At 40.5% G+C, this 18,999-nt stretch overlaps 1 protein-coding gene across 14 annotated transcripts in view; it reads left to right on the top strand.

Moving 5' to 3' along the window:
* The window catches only part of RORA (RAR related orphan receptor A), a 563,622-nt gene that overhangs the window by 440,948 nt on the left and 103,675 nt on the right, over window positions 1-18,999 (top strand). For 5 of the 14 annotated variants that reach the window (XM_065558344.1, XM_065558339.1, XM_065558346.1 and 2 more), the window contains exon 1: window positions 14,131-14,393. The exons of the other annotated variants lie outside the window; for them this stretch is intronic. In XM_065558344.1, coding sequence (XP_065414416.1) covers window positions 14,363-14,393 — 31 coding nt within the window. In that variant the 5' untranslated portion in view covers window positions 14,131-14,362. Of the gene's footprint in view, window positions 1-14,130; window positions 14,394-18,999 lie in introns of those variants that run through there. 14 annotated transcript variants of the gene reach the window in all.

The following is an 18,999-nucleotide window of genomic DNA, read 5'->3' as shown; positions in this document are numbered from 1 at the left end:
AAAGATCTTTAAGAAATCTCAGAGGAGCCATGGGAGGCCAGCGCCATCCATAAAAAGGGCCTGAGCTTCTGTACTTCTTCCCCTGGTCCCTCTGGAGCCTCACTGCCGACACACACCCATAGGTTAAGTGTTAACTTAAATTCTTCCCTCTCCGCCTCCAATGAGGGAGTACCAAGGGCATCAGTTTTTAAGGAGGCCCTGGCTTAAGGCACCAGTCCCTTTGTATTGATCAACAGCATCATGGAGAACTTACCATGGAGACCAGGAGCAGTAAATGCAGTACAGCAGATGCAGTACATGCTTCAGCTCCCAGGAAGATCTGCCTATTCCCTTGTCTGCACAGATGAAAGAGAGGATTTAGATCATGATTAATTCAGTCATCGTTCTTGAGTGTAACATACAATGACTCTCAGGATAACTAGCCATATTCTCACTATACTCCCTAATATCATCATAAAAACACATAGTCTTCTTAATCTTTTTGGCCTTTTGACTGAATATGCTTGTGTGTAGAAATGAACTGCAATGGTGTCTACTCACAATCCAGATTTCACTGTAAATCAGGCAGGACCAGAGTTCTCCAAGGAGTGGCTTGACCACAGATCTATTGACAAATACCCTTATAATGAAGGGAACTGTAGATATTTGCCTACTTTTAGCAAATGGCTGAGTCAGCTGCCAAATGCTCTGATCTGTGCTCCTGTAGTGTCGCTTGGTCTTAAGTATAAAGTGCCATGATTTTCATGACTCCCATTTATTTTATGCCTGTTATCACTGTACAGTGTGTCATTGTACAGTTTAGCAAATCTAACAGAGATGTTCAGAAGACCCAAGATGTCTTGATAGTTTTTATCAAATATTCTCTCCTTACACACAAAACTGAGACTCAGAGAGGCTTTTAGCACTTTGCATTGTTCAATAACGTGCTGTGGGAAGATGCAATCTCTAAGCAATTGCTTCTGTCAAAATCCCCTTTGGTTTTTCTCCATGTGTCTCCTCTCTGTGATCTTTAGCATGATTAAGAAAAAATGTTGAAAAAAGACTTTGCTGGGTGCAATAGGGTGAGTCCTCTCCAGTTTCCACATTGAGCTAGGTTGCCCTTCTTTTGCAGTTTCACAGTGGCATTTCTGTTCCTATTTGATAGCAATTCCTGTTCTTTTCCGATTGTGCTGCATATCTTCAGTAGTGCTTCAAAAGCTTTGTCCTTAGAACAGTTTAGCATTTTGGTGTTGATCTCATCACCACCTCTGGACTTTAGTTATTCACCACCTCCTTTGATGGCTTTTTTCAGTTCTTCTATTGTAAGTGATCCAGCTTCCACTTTCATCTCAGGTATTTGTTCAGAAATGGTGTTATCTATTCATTCAGCACATTCTAGCCGTTCAGTCATCTGCAGAAGAGTTCATTTCCATGCCTTCTCTAGCTTTTCCTCAACGGCAGATAGTCTACCACTTTGTCTTTGATCAGTGAATTGTTGAGGTTCTTCTTGCTGCCATCATTTAACGAAGAAATTTAACATATCTTTATCTTCGGAAGCCTTTTCTGCTAATTCACTTTTTATTGGCATGTCTCCTGTCTCGTTTGGTAGTGGTTTTCTCAAGGATTTTGTCATATAATCTTGTTTTTCAATGTTTTATATGCATCTCTTACTGCTTCTCCTGATAATTATTCAGCTTTCCGACATATTTCAAAACACCCAGTTCTTTTATATGTAGTCCTCAGGAGTGCAGGTGAGCCAACGTACTAAACCAAATCCTGTTTGCCTTAAACATGGGAGTAGTATATTGATTTCAATTATTAGTTTTATGTTTAACCATTTTGTGTTTAATACAAGATATATACAAGCACACTGTTTTATAGCAGCTCTGATGGTATGTGATAACTAAGGCTGCAAATCAGTTGTAATCGAAACCTTTTGTTTTCACTCAGTCAGCTTTCTGAAACTTTCATCTTTGAGGCTGAAATATGTCACGTACATAGGACGAGTAGCAGGAATTAAAAATAGTGTTGATGTATAAGTGGTGGAAAGCAGGTATGAAAGAAAAAAGGAACAAGTTAGATGAACATGTATTTAACATTGTGAGTGGAAACTGTGTGTGCTGTCTCTGGTCCAGGACTGAATGTTGCTCATTCTATACCTAAAAATAGTGTGACTTTGTGAGGAAGCATTTTTTTTATCTGGTGGATTTTACCAAACTGGTGGTCATTCAAAAACTGTTCAGAGATTTTAATGTTAGTAAAAGTTCAGTTGTTGGCCAAAGAGAAAGTAGAACTGTTAAAAGTGCATGAAAATTGCAGTTTATACCATGATTCCACAATTTATCGCATAGATTGTACCATCATGTATGTATCCTCCCCATGTGTGGTTTAACATCCAGTAATGAATGGAACCATAAAGGCTACAAACACGTGCTTTATGACACTGTGGAATGGGAAATCCCACCTTTAGAATAGGATAACTCCTTTGGTCACCTGGTAGATTGTAAAACATAGACTCTTATAATTACAACAATACTATGTATATATTTTTTCTGAATTTTAGAGGTTTCCAATATTTGTCCTTTTTTTTCCTCTTCCTCTTCAGACCCATACAGTTGGAGTCATATTAATAAGGCAACTTAGCTTTACAGGCTAAGAGATATAAAACATAGTACCCGTTTAAAAAAAACAACCCTCTAAAATATTCACAAAACTTTTTTTTTTTTCGGAAAAATATGCAGTATAAAACAATATATGTCTGCAGTGATATAAACTTTTTATGGGCACTCACTTGGGATGATCTGCATAACTTATTCATGGATTTGCCACTTGTGAGTAAGCAGCCATGCAGTTGATGTTAATCAAACCTTTATTCAACACCACACCCAGGGCCTGATCCAAATTCCATAGAATTCAATGGGAGTGCTTCTTTTGACTTCCATGGGCTTTGGATCAGACCCCGAGGGAGAGACAAGCATGATAGTGTCATGTGGTTAACATGTCCAAATCAGGTAACTGTGTGCAGTGTCCTCTGATGCACCTAACTGAAAGTCAAGCATACGCTGTTCATTTATCAGGTAGAATTGCACATGCTAGGGGACAGACAAATAAGTTCTTTAACTAAATGCATTAAAAAATGCTACCTTGGTTACTATTTTTATTATAATATGAAAATCATTCAGTACTCTTCAATTAATAATTAACAGAATGATTTAAAAGACTGAGTATAATTTTAAATAATATTTGGACATTTTAAAAATGTCTTAAAGTCCAAGCGCAATCCACAAGCAGTAGTTTGCAAAGTACATCCTTGCAGTACATTTGCTTTGAAACCAAGGTATTTGTGTTTAATACTGGGGTGTGTGTTAGAATCTGAATACAGTTGTGAGCCAGAGTTCTGCTGCTGCTGTGTTAGAGGTAACCCCCTCTCAGCCCCCCAAGTTATAACAGCCTTAAAGTGAGGATTAACTGTGTCTTAAATTAGCCTTGATTCTATTAACTGTCCCTCCTCTTTCATGTTCTGGAAAGGGATACGGGGAAGGAATGTCATAATGTTTCTCTATTCTCTGACAAGCCTTTCAGTATCCCTGTCAGAGATCATTTAAAATTGAATTGAAATAATCAGAAATGATGTGCCTATGTGAAAAATACTTGGCGAATTCCATTCTGTCAGATAAAGGTATGCTAATGAGTTTTAAATCCTGAGTTAGGAATGATTCTTATCAAGCAAGCAACAGTAGTTCATTCTAAATTATTAAGATAAGAAATGAGACATTTATAAGTACTTTCCATGGCTTGTTTCTAAATACATAAAATAAAAATTGCTGTCTCTAGCTAACTTAATATAAATTTTGGTTGGGAAGCAAGATAGGTTTTATATGAAGCAATGCATCATTCACTGTAGGTGGTCTGCCTTATATGCTCCGCTTTGTAATCAAATGCATCAACTTAGAATCTTTCTTTCTTTCTTTCTTTCTTTCTTTCTTTCTTTCTTTCTTTTTCTTTCTTTCTTTCTTTCTTTCTTTCTTTCTTTCTGAAAAAGGTTATACTATGCAGGTATTCTCTTCAGAACTTGGTAAACAATATTCCCTAATAATTAGCTTCCTTTGTCAGTGAATCATCTTGTTATTTTGCATCCACTAAAGACTAATATCCTTCAACGGTATCACTTTATCATGTTTGATAATCGTAATTATTCAAGGGAATGATCTGTATAGATTTCATGACCAGTAACTGTATTGTTTGTGCAGCTTATTTGTCATTGTACGTAGCCAGGTAGCCTTTTGTTTGTTTCATTCAATATTTGGGGGCTTTTTTAAAAATAAAATCATTAAAGTGTATTATATCCTTGATGCTTTAAAAGCTATAATTAGCTGTCACTTGGAAAGTGTTTCTTACAAGACCTTCATCTGCTTATAATTTATTTTTTATTTTTCACTAAGAGCAATGTACAGTAATAAGCTTTCTTCTGTAAATTACAAAATCTGGTCCGGTATAGGAGGGCGTCTTGAATGAAGACTCCAGGGCTGGGCATGAAGTTTTATTACAGCAGTAGTATTTGATCCATGAAAAACAGTTTGCCTGTTGCCAACAGAGGTAAGGGATGGAAGATATGAACAGTGGTATAACTGTATGTCATTAAAGGCACTTCTAGCCTTGCCAAAATTCATTAACATTTTAGAGATCAGAATTAATCTGTGGGAGGAACTGAAGGGAATGAGTTACACGCAGTGCCTAAGATGTGTCCAGTCGTAAGTATTGTGCTTGAAGAAGGGGAGTCAGAGAAGCTTAGAACCTCATGTTAAGTGGTTTAAAAAATAATGCTGGAGAGCAGCATTAAATTAAACTTCAATTATTTTAGAGAGCATATGTGGTATTAAACTTATGTTTTGTATCAGAACATGAAAATATGCCTTAATTGTTTTCATCCTAGCACAAATATTCTTCAATGCAATGCTGTATAAATAATGTATATGCTCATGGGAGCAAGGAATATGCTGCTCATCAGACAATGTCAACTTAGATGAATTCTGTCCGGTAAGCTGTAGTTTAAATGTGAGCAGTAAAACCACTATTGACATGTGGCACAACTGATTGAAATGTCAATAGTTATAAAAAGAGTATTTCATAACGCAGAATAATTGATTAGTTTGCTTGACTGGACAGAAACATCTATTTTCCAATGAAAGCAAAATAATTTCCATATTTGTTCTCAGAGCACTAACAGTAGAGAAAGCTGATTTGTCCAAATGAAGCCTCGAAAATAAGGAGAGTTTTTGTCACATATAATGGCTGGATGGATAAGGCATGACTTGAGGGAATTTAAACACTGGCATAGAGTTTAGATTAAATTTGCCCAAACTGGAAAGAAGTGAGCAGGCAAATATTGTGTATTTAGGGGTAGATTCTGTAGCCTTTATTCACCTAAGTAGTCTCAGTGAGACGACTGAGAGTAAGTGCTAGTCATTGTGGGCAAAGAAAAGTTGCACAATCAGGTCCTTGCTTGTTTTTATTCAGAGTTCTTTCCAGCTGCACCTATGTAATTCTCTAGGCACATTGAATTAAAGATATCAAACAATGTTGAAGACAGATATATTAAAAAATCCCAGTTTCAAAGCAGATACCTTCTGCTCAGTCCCACTTCCCACCACCCGCACCACTCCCTTTCATCTATGGAAAAACAAGTAGCTGGCACCATATCTAAAGGTAAGGATATGTTTTGCTGTTAGCCTTCTCCCATTGAAAGGAAATGTTACATCCAGTATCTCAGGTACTTGCAACTCCTATATTACCATATGAGGAAAGAAGTGGTCTCTCAAGCTGCCAAGACTTGAACCTTCTTGGCTTTGCAGGTCAAAACCAACTCCTTGAACTTCAGTCGCTAGCCAGTGCAGATCATAGAGCACTGCAATGATGTGCTCTTGGAGAGAAATGCTACTTAATCATTGGGCTTCTGGATTTCAAACTAGATGCCTGAATAGCCTGAAGATGTACCACTATGTAACCTAACCATGAAGTGCCAAGCTATACTGAGGACCACATTCAACCTTAAGATGCAATCTCTTTGCCAAGGACAGATGATAAAAAGCATGCTGAGCAACTGCTTCTACAGAAACAGCTAGGGACCAGTAATACCCTCGTCTGTGAACCATGGAATAAAATGGCAGGCAGACTCCATCAAGTGAGACTACTGATATGATTTCTACCATTGCTTCCCCGCTCTATGTACGTTATTTCAGTCTTGTCTAATGAATGCTCATCCATATCTCATTCTCTGTTACACATAGCACAGGCAGGTTTGTAAATATAGACCCGAATGTCTCTGGTGTACTGGAGACACTGTAACCAGATGTCACTTCCTCTCTAACCCTCTTCATTCCAATACATGTGTTGAAAAAAAGGGATAACCACACAGAACCCTGTGCTGTACCCTATGCTAGAGAGTCTTCAGGCGGGTAAACAATTCTCCAATACTACTCTGGGATCTCTCAGAAAGAAGGGGACAGAGGCACTCAAACAACTCCAGAGACTCGTGCTAGGAGTCCAGATACATTATAGACATGCTGATGTCTTTTCAGATACTTATTTTCATCCATCATCGGGAGGATGGTTGATAGATAATCAACCAACATTATCAGAGTTGTTTCCATACTATAGCTATACCTCAAACCAAGGTGGCTAGAGTCAAAAAGACTTGAAGATTCCAGGAAGTTCTGGAATTGCTTCACTACAATCTACTCAATTTTCCTTCAAAGTGTGAGCTTTGAGGCAGAGTTATTTTTTTGAGAGACAGTCTGGGTCAACAGGGGACTCCAGGAAAAAGGGTCTAACAATTGGATCTTGCCATTTCTTATGGAGAAATCAATAATCAACTCCAACAATAGCCTTACACCTCTCCAATTCTCCGCAAGCAGCACAGGTCATGTGATTGTTGAGATGGTGTGTAATTGTGAGTGAAGGGAGGTGATCAATCTACAAGATAATATTTAGAATGTGGTTGACTTCAGAACCACAGAGAAACACTGTGAGCTCAAGCAAGGACTCTGCAGTGCAGCAGAGTGACCAATACTAGTTGCATCTTAACCCCAACCTAGGGCTCTCATATATCTTATCAAATGCAGCTTGATACATTTGTTAGTAATCTCTATAATTTCATGGTCTGATATACATTCAGTGACTGCTGATCAGTCATAATCTTAACCTCAGTATACTCTGGATTTAAAGTGATTAGGAAGACATCTTACATTTGGAGACACAGCAAATGTATGATGTCCTTTCAATGATTTTCAAGGTTGGAGGAGTTTGGGTGACAATAAATTTGACTAGAACTTTCAAACCTTTCACTGCCAACATCATATCTACCTGATTATAATGATAATGACTTTGTAGACTTACATTTCATCTGGAAGCATTCCAAAGCATTTGCAAACTCCGTGTCTGTCTTTATTTTATTTCACCAACCGCAGAACTGCAGCAGCTGTTTAACAGAGCACAGCAACAATGAAATAGTTCAAGAAAGGAAGTGAATAATGTACCTCAATAAAAATAGTGGGGGAGTTCACAAAATGGCTTGATTGTGACATATAGCCAGTCTCACACTGGGATTAGTATGAAAGCATACTGCACCAATAAGAACTCTGGGACATGCTGTGTTTGAAGCAAGGTAGTATGGCAGTTTAGGAGTACTAGTGTCCATTATAAATAACAACAAAAGAGGTACCTGAGCTGGGATGACCAATGCTATATTCAGCTTCAAAATGTTAGCAAAAACCGCAGAGAAATTAATCTTGAGATTTAGGGACTATCATTCTCCCTCCATGTATATCGTCTATAGCAGGGGTTCTCAGCCTTTTTCTTTCTGACCCTCCTCCCCCCCCCCAACATGCTGTAAAAACTCCACGGCCCACACGTGCCACCACAACTGTTTCTCTGCATATAAAAAACAGAGCCGGCATTAGGGGGTAGCAATTGCCCAGGGTCCCATGCCACAGGGGGGCCCGCACAACTAAGCTGCTCAGGCTTTGGCTTCAGGCCCTGGGTGGTGAGGCTCAGGGAAGTGGGGCTTTTGTTTTCTGCCCTGGACCCCAGTGAGTCTAATGCCAGCCCTGCTTGGCGGACTCCCTGGAACCTGCTCGTGGCCCACCAGGGGGCCTCAGACCCCTGGTTGAGAACTGCTGGTGTATAGGAATTGGATAGTGTCCCTTTAAATAGTGAGCACCACTAGGGGGCTAACAACTGAGAGCAGCAGTGTAGCTAGGCATTCTATGTGTGCCTGTTTAAAACATGTTTATTTGGACCCCACCGTGACCATGTGGGTTTTTTTTCCATATAATTATTGCTATGTAAGGAGTAAAAGACATAAGAAAGTGGATTTCCAATGTTTGGAATTAGTTATGCATTATAATGGTTGCCAGAATTCTCTGTACTAAACTCCTAATCTACCAGTATTCTGCCGGTGCTTATCTCCAGAAACTGCTTATATTTACCCTTCATTAGTGATAGCCCTTCCCCAAAGTTTTGGCCAAAAGTGGTTAGGTTTAGAGCTGCTTAAAAATGGGGAAACAATGTTTGTAAAAGTTTGCAATTTCAAATTGTTTCCAATTCACTAGTAGAAAGAAGCCATTTTTGCCCAATTTTTGGATACTTTTATGAAAAGTTAAAATTTATTTACATTTTTATCAATCTGTTTTGAAATCACTGAAGTTTTTAATTTACTGAAGACCTCTTTTTCTTACTTAAAAATGGGGTTTTCAATAAACTAATAATGTTGTTAATCAATAAAAATATGTAAAAACATCAAGGAAAAATGAAAAAATAAAATTAATTTCACCAATTTGTGATGAAAACTCAAGGCTATTTTTTCAATAAAAAACTTTTCATAAGAAAAAGTTAGCTCTAGGTGAGTTTTAAGCACGGTCCATACATTTTTTCTCTGCTGACATCTAAAGTACATAGATCTGGGGCCATTTTATTTAATGCTGTTTATACCACACTCGTTCTGGAATAAACAAGGTTCTCATCTAAATGTAACAGAGGCAGCATGCAGTAATTTGATTACAAGAGGATTTACATACTGTAATATAGATAGCATTGCTGTAGAATTTAGTAAATGGATCTCCCAATGGTTTACAAATATTAGCTTCTTAACACCCCGTGTGGTATAGAATCATAGAATATCCGGGTTGGAAGGGACCTTAGGAGGTCATCTAGTCCAACCTGCTGCTCAAAGTAGGACCAATCCCTAACTAAATCCCCAAATGGCCCCCTCAAGGATTGAACTCTCATCCTTGGGTTTAGCAGGCCAATGCTCAAACCACTGAGCTATCCCTCCCAACCGCAATAGATATTATATCTAGTTCACATATGGATAAAGTGAGGCACAGGAAAGTTAAAGGCCAGGTTGTGGCTGGCCACTGCTCAGGCGCACAAGAGAAGGTCAGATTGTAAATGGGTATCTACTGTGGAAGGTCCAGACTCAATTATGCTCCTTCCTTGCTCCCTTTACAGAACACGCCACCCCAGAAGTGGTTAGCTGTAAAGAAGGGGTCATGTTACTTCTCTTGAAGGCATGTGCTGATGAATATATACATCTTTAGGGTACCAGCAGTGGTTGAGGAAGAGTCACTCCTGAGCTCGACCTAATTAATACAGCTACACGCCATCCACAGAGCAACAGCTGAGTTCCAAGTGACCTGTACATGTGTACACCATAAGTGGGAGGGATGAGAATAGAGCCCAAGAGTCCTGATCCACAGTCTCCCTCCTTATCTCCTCCATCCTCTCCTCCCAGTCTTTAGTGTAAACCATATACAGGGTCATTAATGTGGTCTCGATACCTTCATGTGGTCTTTGGATCCATAAACGAATGAATGAATTACATCTAATCATGTGTGTCATTTCTCCTGTCTGACAAATGTATGGATATTTACAATATTTTAATCTTAATATATATTAATATTCATCAAGTAGTACATAATCCAAGCATAATGTAATGTAAGTTTCTGATACCTGAAAAGTGTTCTTCATATTACTTAATTGATTCAGGTTTGAGAAATTGCTTATATGAAAAAGAGAATACATTCTGGTCAAGTAAACTGTAATGCTGAGTTAACTGTTATATGACAGTCACTGTGGGAACAGGATATGAAAAATGACAGCAAATAAGGCATTTTTCTTGCTATTCATATGTTGACTAAATTCATGTAATGCTCTGTACAATTACTGTAATACTCTTGGTTAAAAAACAGAAGTCAGTTTTGGATTGGATGATCAGAATGAGGCATCTGGAAGACAGAAAGGTAACTGGATATGTGTGTAGGTTAAACACTGACTATGTAGACTAGAAAAACAGAATTCTGAAGATGGTTTTAGATGGGAATTTCATATGAAAGTATAGAATACAGTGGAAAAAAAAGTCTGCTTCCCTCAGGTTTGTGGTATTGACATTCTAAAGCTTTAAGATATAAAGATAGGTATTATATTCATCATTTAAAATATCTAATGGCTAACCTTTGGTAAATAAATGGAGCAAATATTGTATGTAGGAATAAAAATTTGTGTTGACTACTTATTACTGGAGCCATTTAGCACATCAGATGTCATTGTAGATTATCAGTTTCATTTCAGTTGGACTGGAAATAAATACAGATCAGTAATAATGTAAGGCTATGTACCTTAAGGTTAAATATTTGACATCCAGACTGGTGCTAATGGACTATGACATTTTTCAAGCCTAGGTCTGACATTACTTGTTGTGTCAGAATGAAATGTTTGTCTAACTTGACATTACAATACATTAAGACATTCTTTCTTTCTTTCTACACTGTAAGTTATCCTACTATATTTAAATTTCAAAGTGTGGAGGCTTCAAACAACTGACCCAAATGTAAAAGAAACTTTTTCCAGAGTCTGAAAAGTTATAAACAACATAGTAACAGAACTTGATCCAGTCCAACATGTCTTGTATGATTTCTGTTCAGTGTATCATGAGTTAAACATGTGTTTTATAGGTGAAGTACTATGAAGAACAGCATAATTTGGGGTGGTATTCTTCCACCCTTGCTCATTGAGTAGTACCTTATTCTGCTTGTTGAAAAGTAAGGCTCTACTTAATGAAAGTAAGGATGGCAAAATGGATCAAATGATGTATGCCAAAGATAGGAAACCTAATTCTAGCATCACTATCAGTCCAGTTCTTCTAGTTATGATTTTTTTAAACAATGAAGATATAAAAAGTCAAAACATTGCATTAATGTGACTTGAATGGCCAAGCTGATAAATGGCTAGGTATACCTGAGTGGCTTATAATCACATATAAAGAATACCATAATGTATTGTGCCCTTTATTAAAATATATAATAATAATCCATTATGGGACATTTACTAAAGTATGATGTCTATACCTTCATCTCTTAAATGTTCTCTCAAATGTAGGTCTTTATTTCAAACATTTAGATGTTCCCTTTGTCCCTGGTCTGTCTTTATGTAATTTTTCAAGCATATGTGCTAGCTTCATTATTAAAGAGACAAGGTGGGTGAGGTAATACCTTTTACTGGACCAACTTCTGTTTGTGAGAGAGACAAGCACTCTATGTAGCAGGAAAGCTTGCGTCTCTCACCAACAGAATGTGGTCCAATAAAAGAGATTACCTCACCCATCTTGTCTATCCAATATCCTGGGACCCACACAGCTACACTACTACTGCAGACAGCTTCATTATTGTCATTGTTCTTCTATTATATACATTATAGTGCAGGGGTAGGAAAACTTTTTGGCCTGAGGGCCACATCTGGGAATAGAAATTGCATAGAGGGCCATGAATGCTCAGAAAATTGGGGTTGGGGTGCGGGAGGGGGTGAGGACTCTGGTTGGGGGTGTGGGCTCTGGGGTGGGGCTGGGGATGAGGAGTTTGGAGTGTAGGAGAGTGCTCTGGGCTGTGACCGAGGTGTTCGGAGGGCGGGAAGGGGATCAGGGCTGGGGTAGGGGTGCAGGAAGGGATGCAGGTTCCGGCTGGGGGTGCGGGATCTGGGGTGAGGCTGGGGATGAGGGGTTTGGGGTGCAGGAGGGTGCTCCAGGCTGGGATCGAGGGATTTGGAGAGCGGGATGGGGATCAGGGCTGGGGCAGAGGGTTGGGGCCTGGGGAGAGGCTCAGGGGTGCAGGCTCCAAGCAGCGCTTACCTCAAGTGGCTCCCGGAAGCAGTGGCATGTCCCTTCTCCGACTCCTACGCAGAGGCGCAGCCAGGCAGCTCTGCACTCTGCCCCATCTACAGGCACTGCCCTTGCAGCTCCCATTGGAGTGCCGGAGGGAGCCATTGGGCACGTAGGAGCTGGAGCGGGTCCATGCCTCGGCTTCTGGGAGCCACATGGAGTGGCCCCCAACCCTGTGCCCCAGCTAGAGCGCCAGAGTGGTCCCTGACCCAGCACTCTGGCTGGAGATCCGAAACGAGGCTAAGCCGCACGGTGTGGCCTCCGACCTGGTGCCCCGGCTGGAGCACCAAAGTGGGGCAAGCCCTAGACCCCATTCCCCAGAGGGAGCTCACGGGCCAGCTTAGACCCATGGGCTGTAGTTTGCCAACCCCTGTTATAGTGTATCTATGCACTACTTTACTCTTACTTGGGGAATTTCTCTGCTCCCATTACTAGGGCAAGATTAGGCAAAATGAATGTTCTTGCTAATACAATTTTCCTCAGAGTGTACTTGAATAAGTTGAATTTGTGTGTGTGTGTCTAGAGTGTACATATCAAAGCTGCAAAATTTAAATTTAATGCGAACAGATAGACAGTATGGTGACAGCTATTGCTATTCAGAATATTGAAAACATCCAATGATAGAATTATGCTTCATCCATTTTACAGTAAATTCTGAGGGAATATTGAACCCATCATAGAATATACTTAAAATGGGAATGTTCAGTTTGATCAACTTCTAAATCAATAACCCATAAACCTATAGTTTTGTCATGCTGTGACCTATTCTTAATATAAAATGTTATTTTTCAGTTCAAAATACAATCCTTTGGAAAAGTGTAAACAGGAACAGAGATCAAGTGAAAAGCAGCGCAAGCTGCGTTTTGCTTGGAAATACACCATCAGGTACTCAGATGTGATGTTTTTTAATGTAGTTCTGTTCAATTATGTATATGCTTGCCACAACTGAAAACACAGACCCTATATTGAGAACATCTGTCCTTCATTGAATCACAACCTAATAATTGCTGCTTTTAGTTTCCCATAAGGCCAGGTGCAGGAGAGAAAGGCCCTTTTCCCTCCATCAGTGTCTTGGTTTAATACTACAGCACTTAAGTTTCTCAAAGGGCAGCGACCGTTAGAGCTCTGAAAATCCTCAGCACTGCCCCTGCCTTGATGATCAACGTTCAGCGTAATGCCAAAGTGGCTCGTTTGGAAGCTATTTGCAGGAGACACTAGCATATTCAAGTATCCGAGGGGTAGCCTTGTTAGTCTGTATCCACAAAAACAAGGAGGAGTCCAGTGCCACCTAACAGATTTATTTGGGCATAAGCTTTGGTGAGTAAAAAAACCCCATTCTTCAGATGCATGGAGTGAAAATTACAGATACAGGTGCCATGCATCTGAAGAACTGGGTTTTTTACCCACGAAAGTTTATGCCCAAATAAACCTGTTATTTTTTAAGGTGCCACTGAACCCCACTCGTTGTTTTAGCGCATTTAGTGCAATGTAACCTGTCCTGAAAGGGCGCTCGCCACAGCCCTTCTCTTAAGCACTTCCCGCAAAGCAGCCCCAATTCCAGTATAGACTCTCGTGGCAGACGTAGAGTCCAGCTCTGACCCGTGGCCGGTCAGTGGTGGGGGGGTGGGTTGGACACTTTCCTCCCCTAAACCAGCAGTTGGCGCGGGCGGCTTGTCTTAGCGCAGGGCAGGGCTCCCTGCTGCTGGCGTGCATGGGGCAAGCTGGCTGTGCAGGCGCGCGGCTCGCTTGCTGCCCGCCGGCTGCTGAAGTTGGAGAGCTCGGAGCGCTCGTGCTCTGGGTGTTTTCGGGCGGGGGGCGGGCGCGCGGCGGCCGTTGGAGATGGAGCGAGCCCCGGAGAGGCCCCGCGCGCCCCGTGCCGAGGAGGCGGTGCTGCCGCCTCTCTGCCTGTGACTGGCCGGCGGCGCTGCCTCTCAGCCCCGGCAGGGCGGGGAGGAGGCGAGCGGTGTAAACAGGGAGGGAGGGGGGCTGGCTTGATGTCAGCGGGTCACATGGAGTCTCATATGGGCTGGGGGAAGGAGGCGGTGGCAGGCTGTCAGCTGGCAGGCGGCAGATGCTGCTGAGGCGGTGGTACAAGAAGAGGGGCCCGGCCAGCGCGCACCCAGCCCATCCCGCCCGCCCTCGGTGCTCTGCTCCCCGCCGCGTCGCCCCTGACAAATGATGTGTTTTGTGATCGCCGCGATGAAAGGTAGGCGCAGCCCTGAGACGAGCCGCCGCGCCGCGCGGGGATGGGCGCTCGCCCCGCCGGGGAGCTGGGCGCACGGGGCCGGCCGGCGAGCCGGTGTGCTGGGGGATCGGGGCGGGGAGTGCCACGGGCAGCTCTCGGGTGGTCGAGTTGCTTGTGGCTTGTTCCCCTTCCCGAGGCTTTGCCGAGGCTTGGGTGGCTGAGCGGGGGAGTTGGTGGGGCTAGTCCCGTGCCCAGGGAGCGCTGCTCGGCGCGGCGATCCCGTGCTGGCTCCTCAGGGGTGACTGTCCTTTGGAGCTGGTGCTGCTTCACCGTGCCCCTCTGACCCTCCCTAGGACAGACCTTGCTGAGAGGTTCCGCTTGGCGTCTCCCCTTGCCGAACGCATCTGCGATCGCTGCCCCCCCGGGCAGCCTGCAAATTCCGGGTTGCTGTGTGGAGGGTATATCCCCTAGCGCCTGCCCTGCTTCTGGACTGGCTCGTCAGTTACCTTTCTCGGCAGGGGGACCCGTCTGGGCCGGCTACTGCAGAGCGGCGGCTATTTCTTATTAATCTTTACAGCTGAAGTAGCTCACACTGGAGTGTGTCATCTACGGCTTCTTTTGGTGTTCGCTTTTGGTTTGATTTAGAGCTTATCACGTAGTGAAAGTGACCAGGCACGTGCGGAGAGGTTCCTTTTTTGTTTTTTTCCCCAGACCAGCTGTGTGCTTAGAGAACTGAACTTTATACTTCTACATAAAAGTTGGAGGATAAGAGAGAGCTTATCTGCCCACATGATTTGCAGAGGGAGAGGTTATGATTAACATGGTTGGGATTGCATAAAGCAGAGACATGCTGCATAATCCTTATAAAATCTGTCTCTAAAATTTTACAGGAAAACATACTTCTGATAGAAAGGAAGAGAGAGTGTGTAGTGTCCTGTAGACAGTTTATGTGGGTAAAAATGACAGGCTCAAAAAGCTGTACATTTTTAATGAGGTTTTGGTTTGAAAGGAAAAGTGAGCATTATGAAATGACACTTGAAAATCTGACACTTTCTCTGCTTTCAAATCCCAGTCCTTCCTGAGGGACAATGAAGGATTGGGGAGAGTCAGAGGAAGTTTTTTGATGAGAAATGAAAAGTTTAAAGGTATGTTTTCAAATAATTTGTGGTGTTTTCTAATATAATGGGATCCACAGATAAACTATGCACTGCAGCATATTTTTAAATCAACAATAAAAAGCACATATCTAAACATTGTAACAGTTCTATTTAACTAGGACCTTCTTTCTCTGTAACCCAGTCTTTGTAAATTTATTAATTTAGTTTCCCAACTAAAAATACTAAGCCTTTTTTTTGTACATGGATCTCGTTTAAAAAGGAACTATTTGAAATTGAATATTTAATGATGATCCTATTAGAGACTGAAATGTATGCTTGGTTGTGTCTTTTACTTTGCAAATGCACTAAGTGAAAGACACCAGTGTGCAGTGGAATTTACAGTTGCTAAGCTTCTTGACTCTCTTTTTAACAGAGAAGACTAGGTAAATAGAAAGATAGTACTATCCATTAATCATTAGCATCTCTAAATTAGGTTGATAATAGACTGTAACCAGCTTGATCCAAAATATTTGTTTCTGTGACAAAAATAGCATAATTTGAGAGTGATTTATAGGGAATTATAACACCTCTTCAAAACTCTGCAAGTTGTACTGACAAAATACTGTTTTTATGTATCCCTCTGCAAACATGTAACCAAATAGGAAAAACTGAATGCATACTGAGGAATATATCTTTAGGATATAAATCACTTAAGAATGCTTTTGGAAGAAACATAATGGAACATTGTAAGATGACAGTAAGATGATTTTGAAAAACTCAGCGTCTGAACTCCAGAGTTATCTACTTCCCTGGTTTTTGGGCTTCATTAAGCAATTTTCCATATAGATGTAAAACTGTTAAAGCTTAGCTTTTGTGCTCACAGAATGTGGTTATAAAATGGTTTTATTTTATAACTATTTGGGTTGATGTTTGCTCTTTTTGTAATGCGAGGCATATTATTTCTCTGGTAAGTTTAATTGAAAGTTCACCGTAATCTTTTATCTATCAATAAGTGTATTCATTACTTTAACAGTTTTTCACTAGTGACTTTTGTATGGTTTGTTGGATAAGCTTCAATAATAGGAAATGTATTTTAATATCACCCTTTTTTTGTATGGAAGGTTTCAGTGTACAGATGTATTTTGCTTTTGTGTTGCTATTACCAAAGTGGTGTTCCATATTAACATTGACAAATAGATTAATCAAAATCACTATTTTTTTTCCTTCCAAAGCCCATAGCTCTTGCCTACACATTTGTCTTGGGTGACCTCTGGCTGCCGTGAAATAATAGATCCACAATATTGTGCTTTAAGAGAAGTAGACCAGAAGCACTGGGAATACAGTTTTTGTATGAGCTCAAATGCACACGGGAGAAACAGAATAAGTCTAGGTGATTAGAATATTTTATTTAGTCCTGATGCTGTAATATCACTTTGGAGATATATGATATAGTTGCTGTGAAGTTAAGGTGAAGAAAATGATGGTTTGTGGGAGAATGTGAAATGTTACAAATTTCTGAACCAGATTTTTTTAAAAGAGACGCAGAAACCTATTAAATTCTTCCCTTCTGTTCTTCAATTCTGATTACTCAAATTGACTTCATACGAAAAGAATTGTGTGTGATTGTATGTTTCATGCAAAACAAATGCTCTGTTAAACATAATTTATTTCATTCTGAAATATACAGCGATTTCTAATGTGTGTGTATATAGGGATTTGAAAGAATTAAAAAATATGGTTAACTGTCAGCATGTTGATAGCTACACTGGTACATTCAAAGAACTTGTAAGCCAAGGCACAGCTAATGAAAAGGGGATGGATTATGTCATTAAGATAGGTTGCCCTATGTGAAATGTAACTTTCTGGTTTCAGCTTGAGGGGAAAGCTTTCTATTTTTGGAAATAAGCAGTTGTGAAGCATTTCTGTCCATGATGTTAGAGGAAATATTTTGTGGATTGACTGATTTTTTTTTTAATTTTTATTTTTTTACTTTTTATGCATCTCCACAAACTTGTAAAAGTTGATTAAGCAAATCTTGTAATGTATGAATATACTCAGGCTATATTTTTTTATTTAAGGAAAGAGTGCAGTTTTAAGTGTTTGTCTTATACCTCTGTTTAAAAAAAGAAATAAAACATGCTTTTCCTGAGTAGATTAATCCTTGGGTGAATCTGAATATTTGTTGTTCCTGATCCTATGCACATTAGCATTTTGCCGTTGACTTGACCAGGAGCAGGACTCGGTAAAATACTCTGCACTCGATTTGTCTCGTTGACAAAATGTCATAACTAGGAATGGGTCCAAGCCAACTGTGCTGAATTTGGCTTTCACAGCCACTTTGGGATAACTTTGTACAAGTGAAAATGACTATCTGTGGTGCAGGGCAGTGGTGAATCAGGCCCAGGGTTAAAGGGAGTTTAGAGTGCTAGTATGCCACTGAAAGTGCTTAGCTGGTAGTATCATCAGGTCCCTACATAGCAGAGTTCTGCATGCTGGACAAATTAGTATAGCTTCAGTAAAAAGGACCCTAGAAGTATTTTACTAGGTTTGGGTTGGAGATTCACAAATAGAGGATCCTAAAGGTATGTGGGACATTGTGTATAATTTTTCCAACTTCTTTGTATTGGACATATATTTATTAGTAACCAATCAGTGAAGCACTTCATATAAATTATTGGTACAGATTTTTACTGTTCAGGCATAAAAAATACAAAGCAGAATTTAAAACAAACAAGCAAAAACTCCTGGGTTAAATCGCTTGTAATATTGTTAGAAATCAAATAAGTGTTAAGAGTTTATGGTTTAACCATGGAAAGATATGGCTCTGATTTTGGGTGGCTTATATATATAGGCTATATCTTTGCGCGTGTGTACTGTTAGTGATTTTAAAGTATTATCCATTTAAATAAATATGTTTTATTGAAGGCCTGTGGGTTTCCTTATCAGTGCCGATGTTTGTTTTTGTTTAATGGCTGCCTGTTGTAGCACAATCTGTGTATATTTGTTGACAGGATCTTAGTGTTCCCTGAGCTTCCTTTCCTTCTGCTGACTACAGTACCCTTTGTTTCACAAGATTGGACCCAACAGGCTAGCTGAACTGATCACTGTGGTTGAGCTTTCCTGAAGCTATCGAGTCTGACCTCTTGAGAAGTTCTCCGTCACATTTGTTGGCATTGACCTACTGACTATGAGGCCTTTCTGGAAGGAGGATGTGTTCTTTGCTAGTAAACCATTATGTACGAGTAAATTTTAGATTTTTACGCCTGTTTTAACTTGCTATGCAACTTTACTGCTGATGGAAAGTCAAAGCCTGCTCTAGCGAGCACTCTAATACAGAACTCCTGTTGACATCAATGGGAGTGCCACATGTGGAGCAGTGGCAGGATCAGGCCCATGGAATTGGCAGCTGAGAGTTTGTCTATTTTCTTGGAATATTAATGAATATAGCAGTTCTGACAGATCTTCATTTACCTAAGTCAACATACTTGTTACATTATGTTGGCAGTGCCAGACTGATCTTGAGGTTTGTC

Source organism: Chrysemys picta, chromosome 10, assembly GCF_011386835.1.
Source record: "Chrysemys picta bellii isolate R12L10 chromosome 10, ASM1138683v2, whole genome shotgun sequence".
NCBI classification, from domain to species: Eukaryota; Metazoa; Chordata; order Testudines; family Emydidae; genus Chrysemys; species Chrysemys picta.
This window is presented reverse-complemented; position numbering and strand designations above follow the sequence as displayed.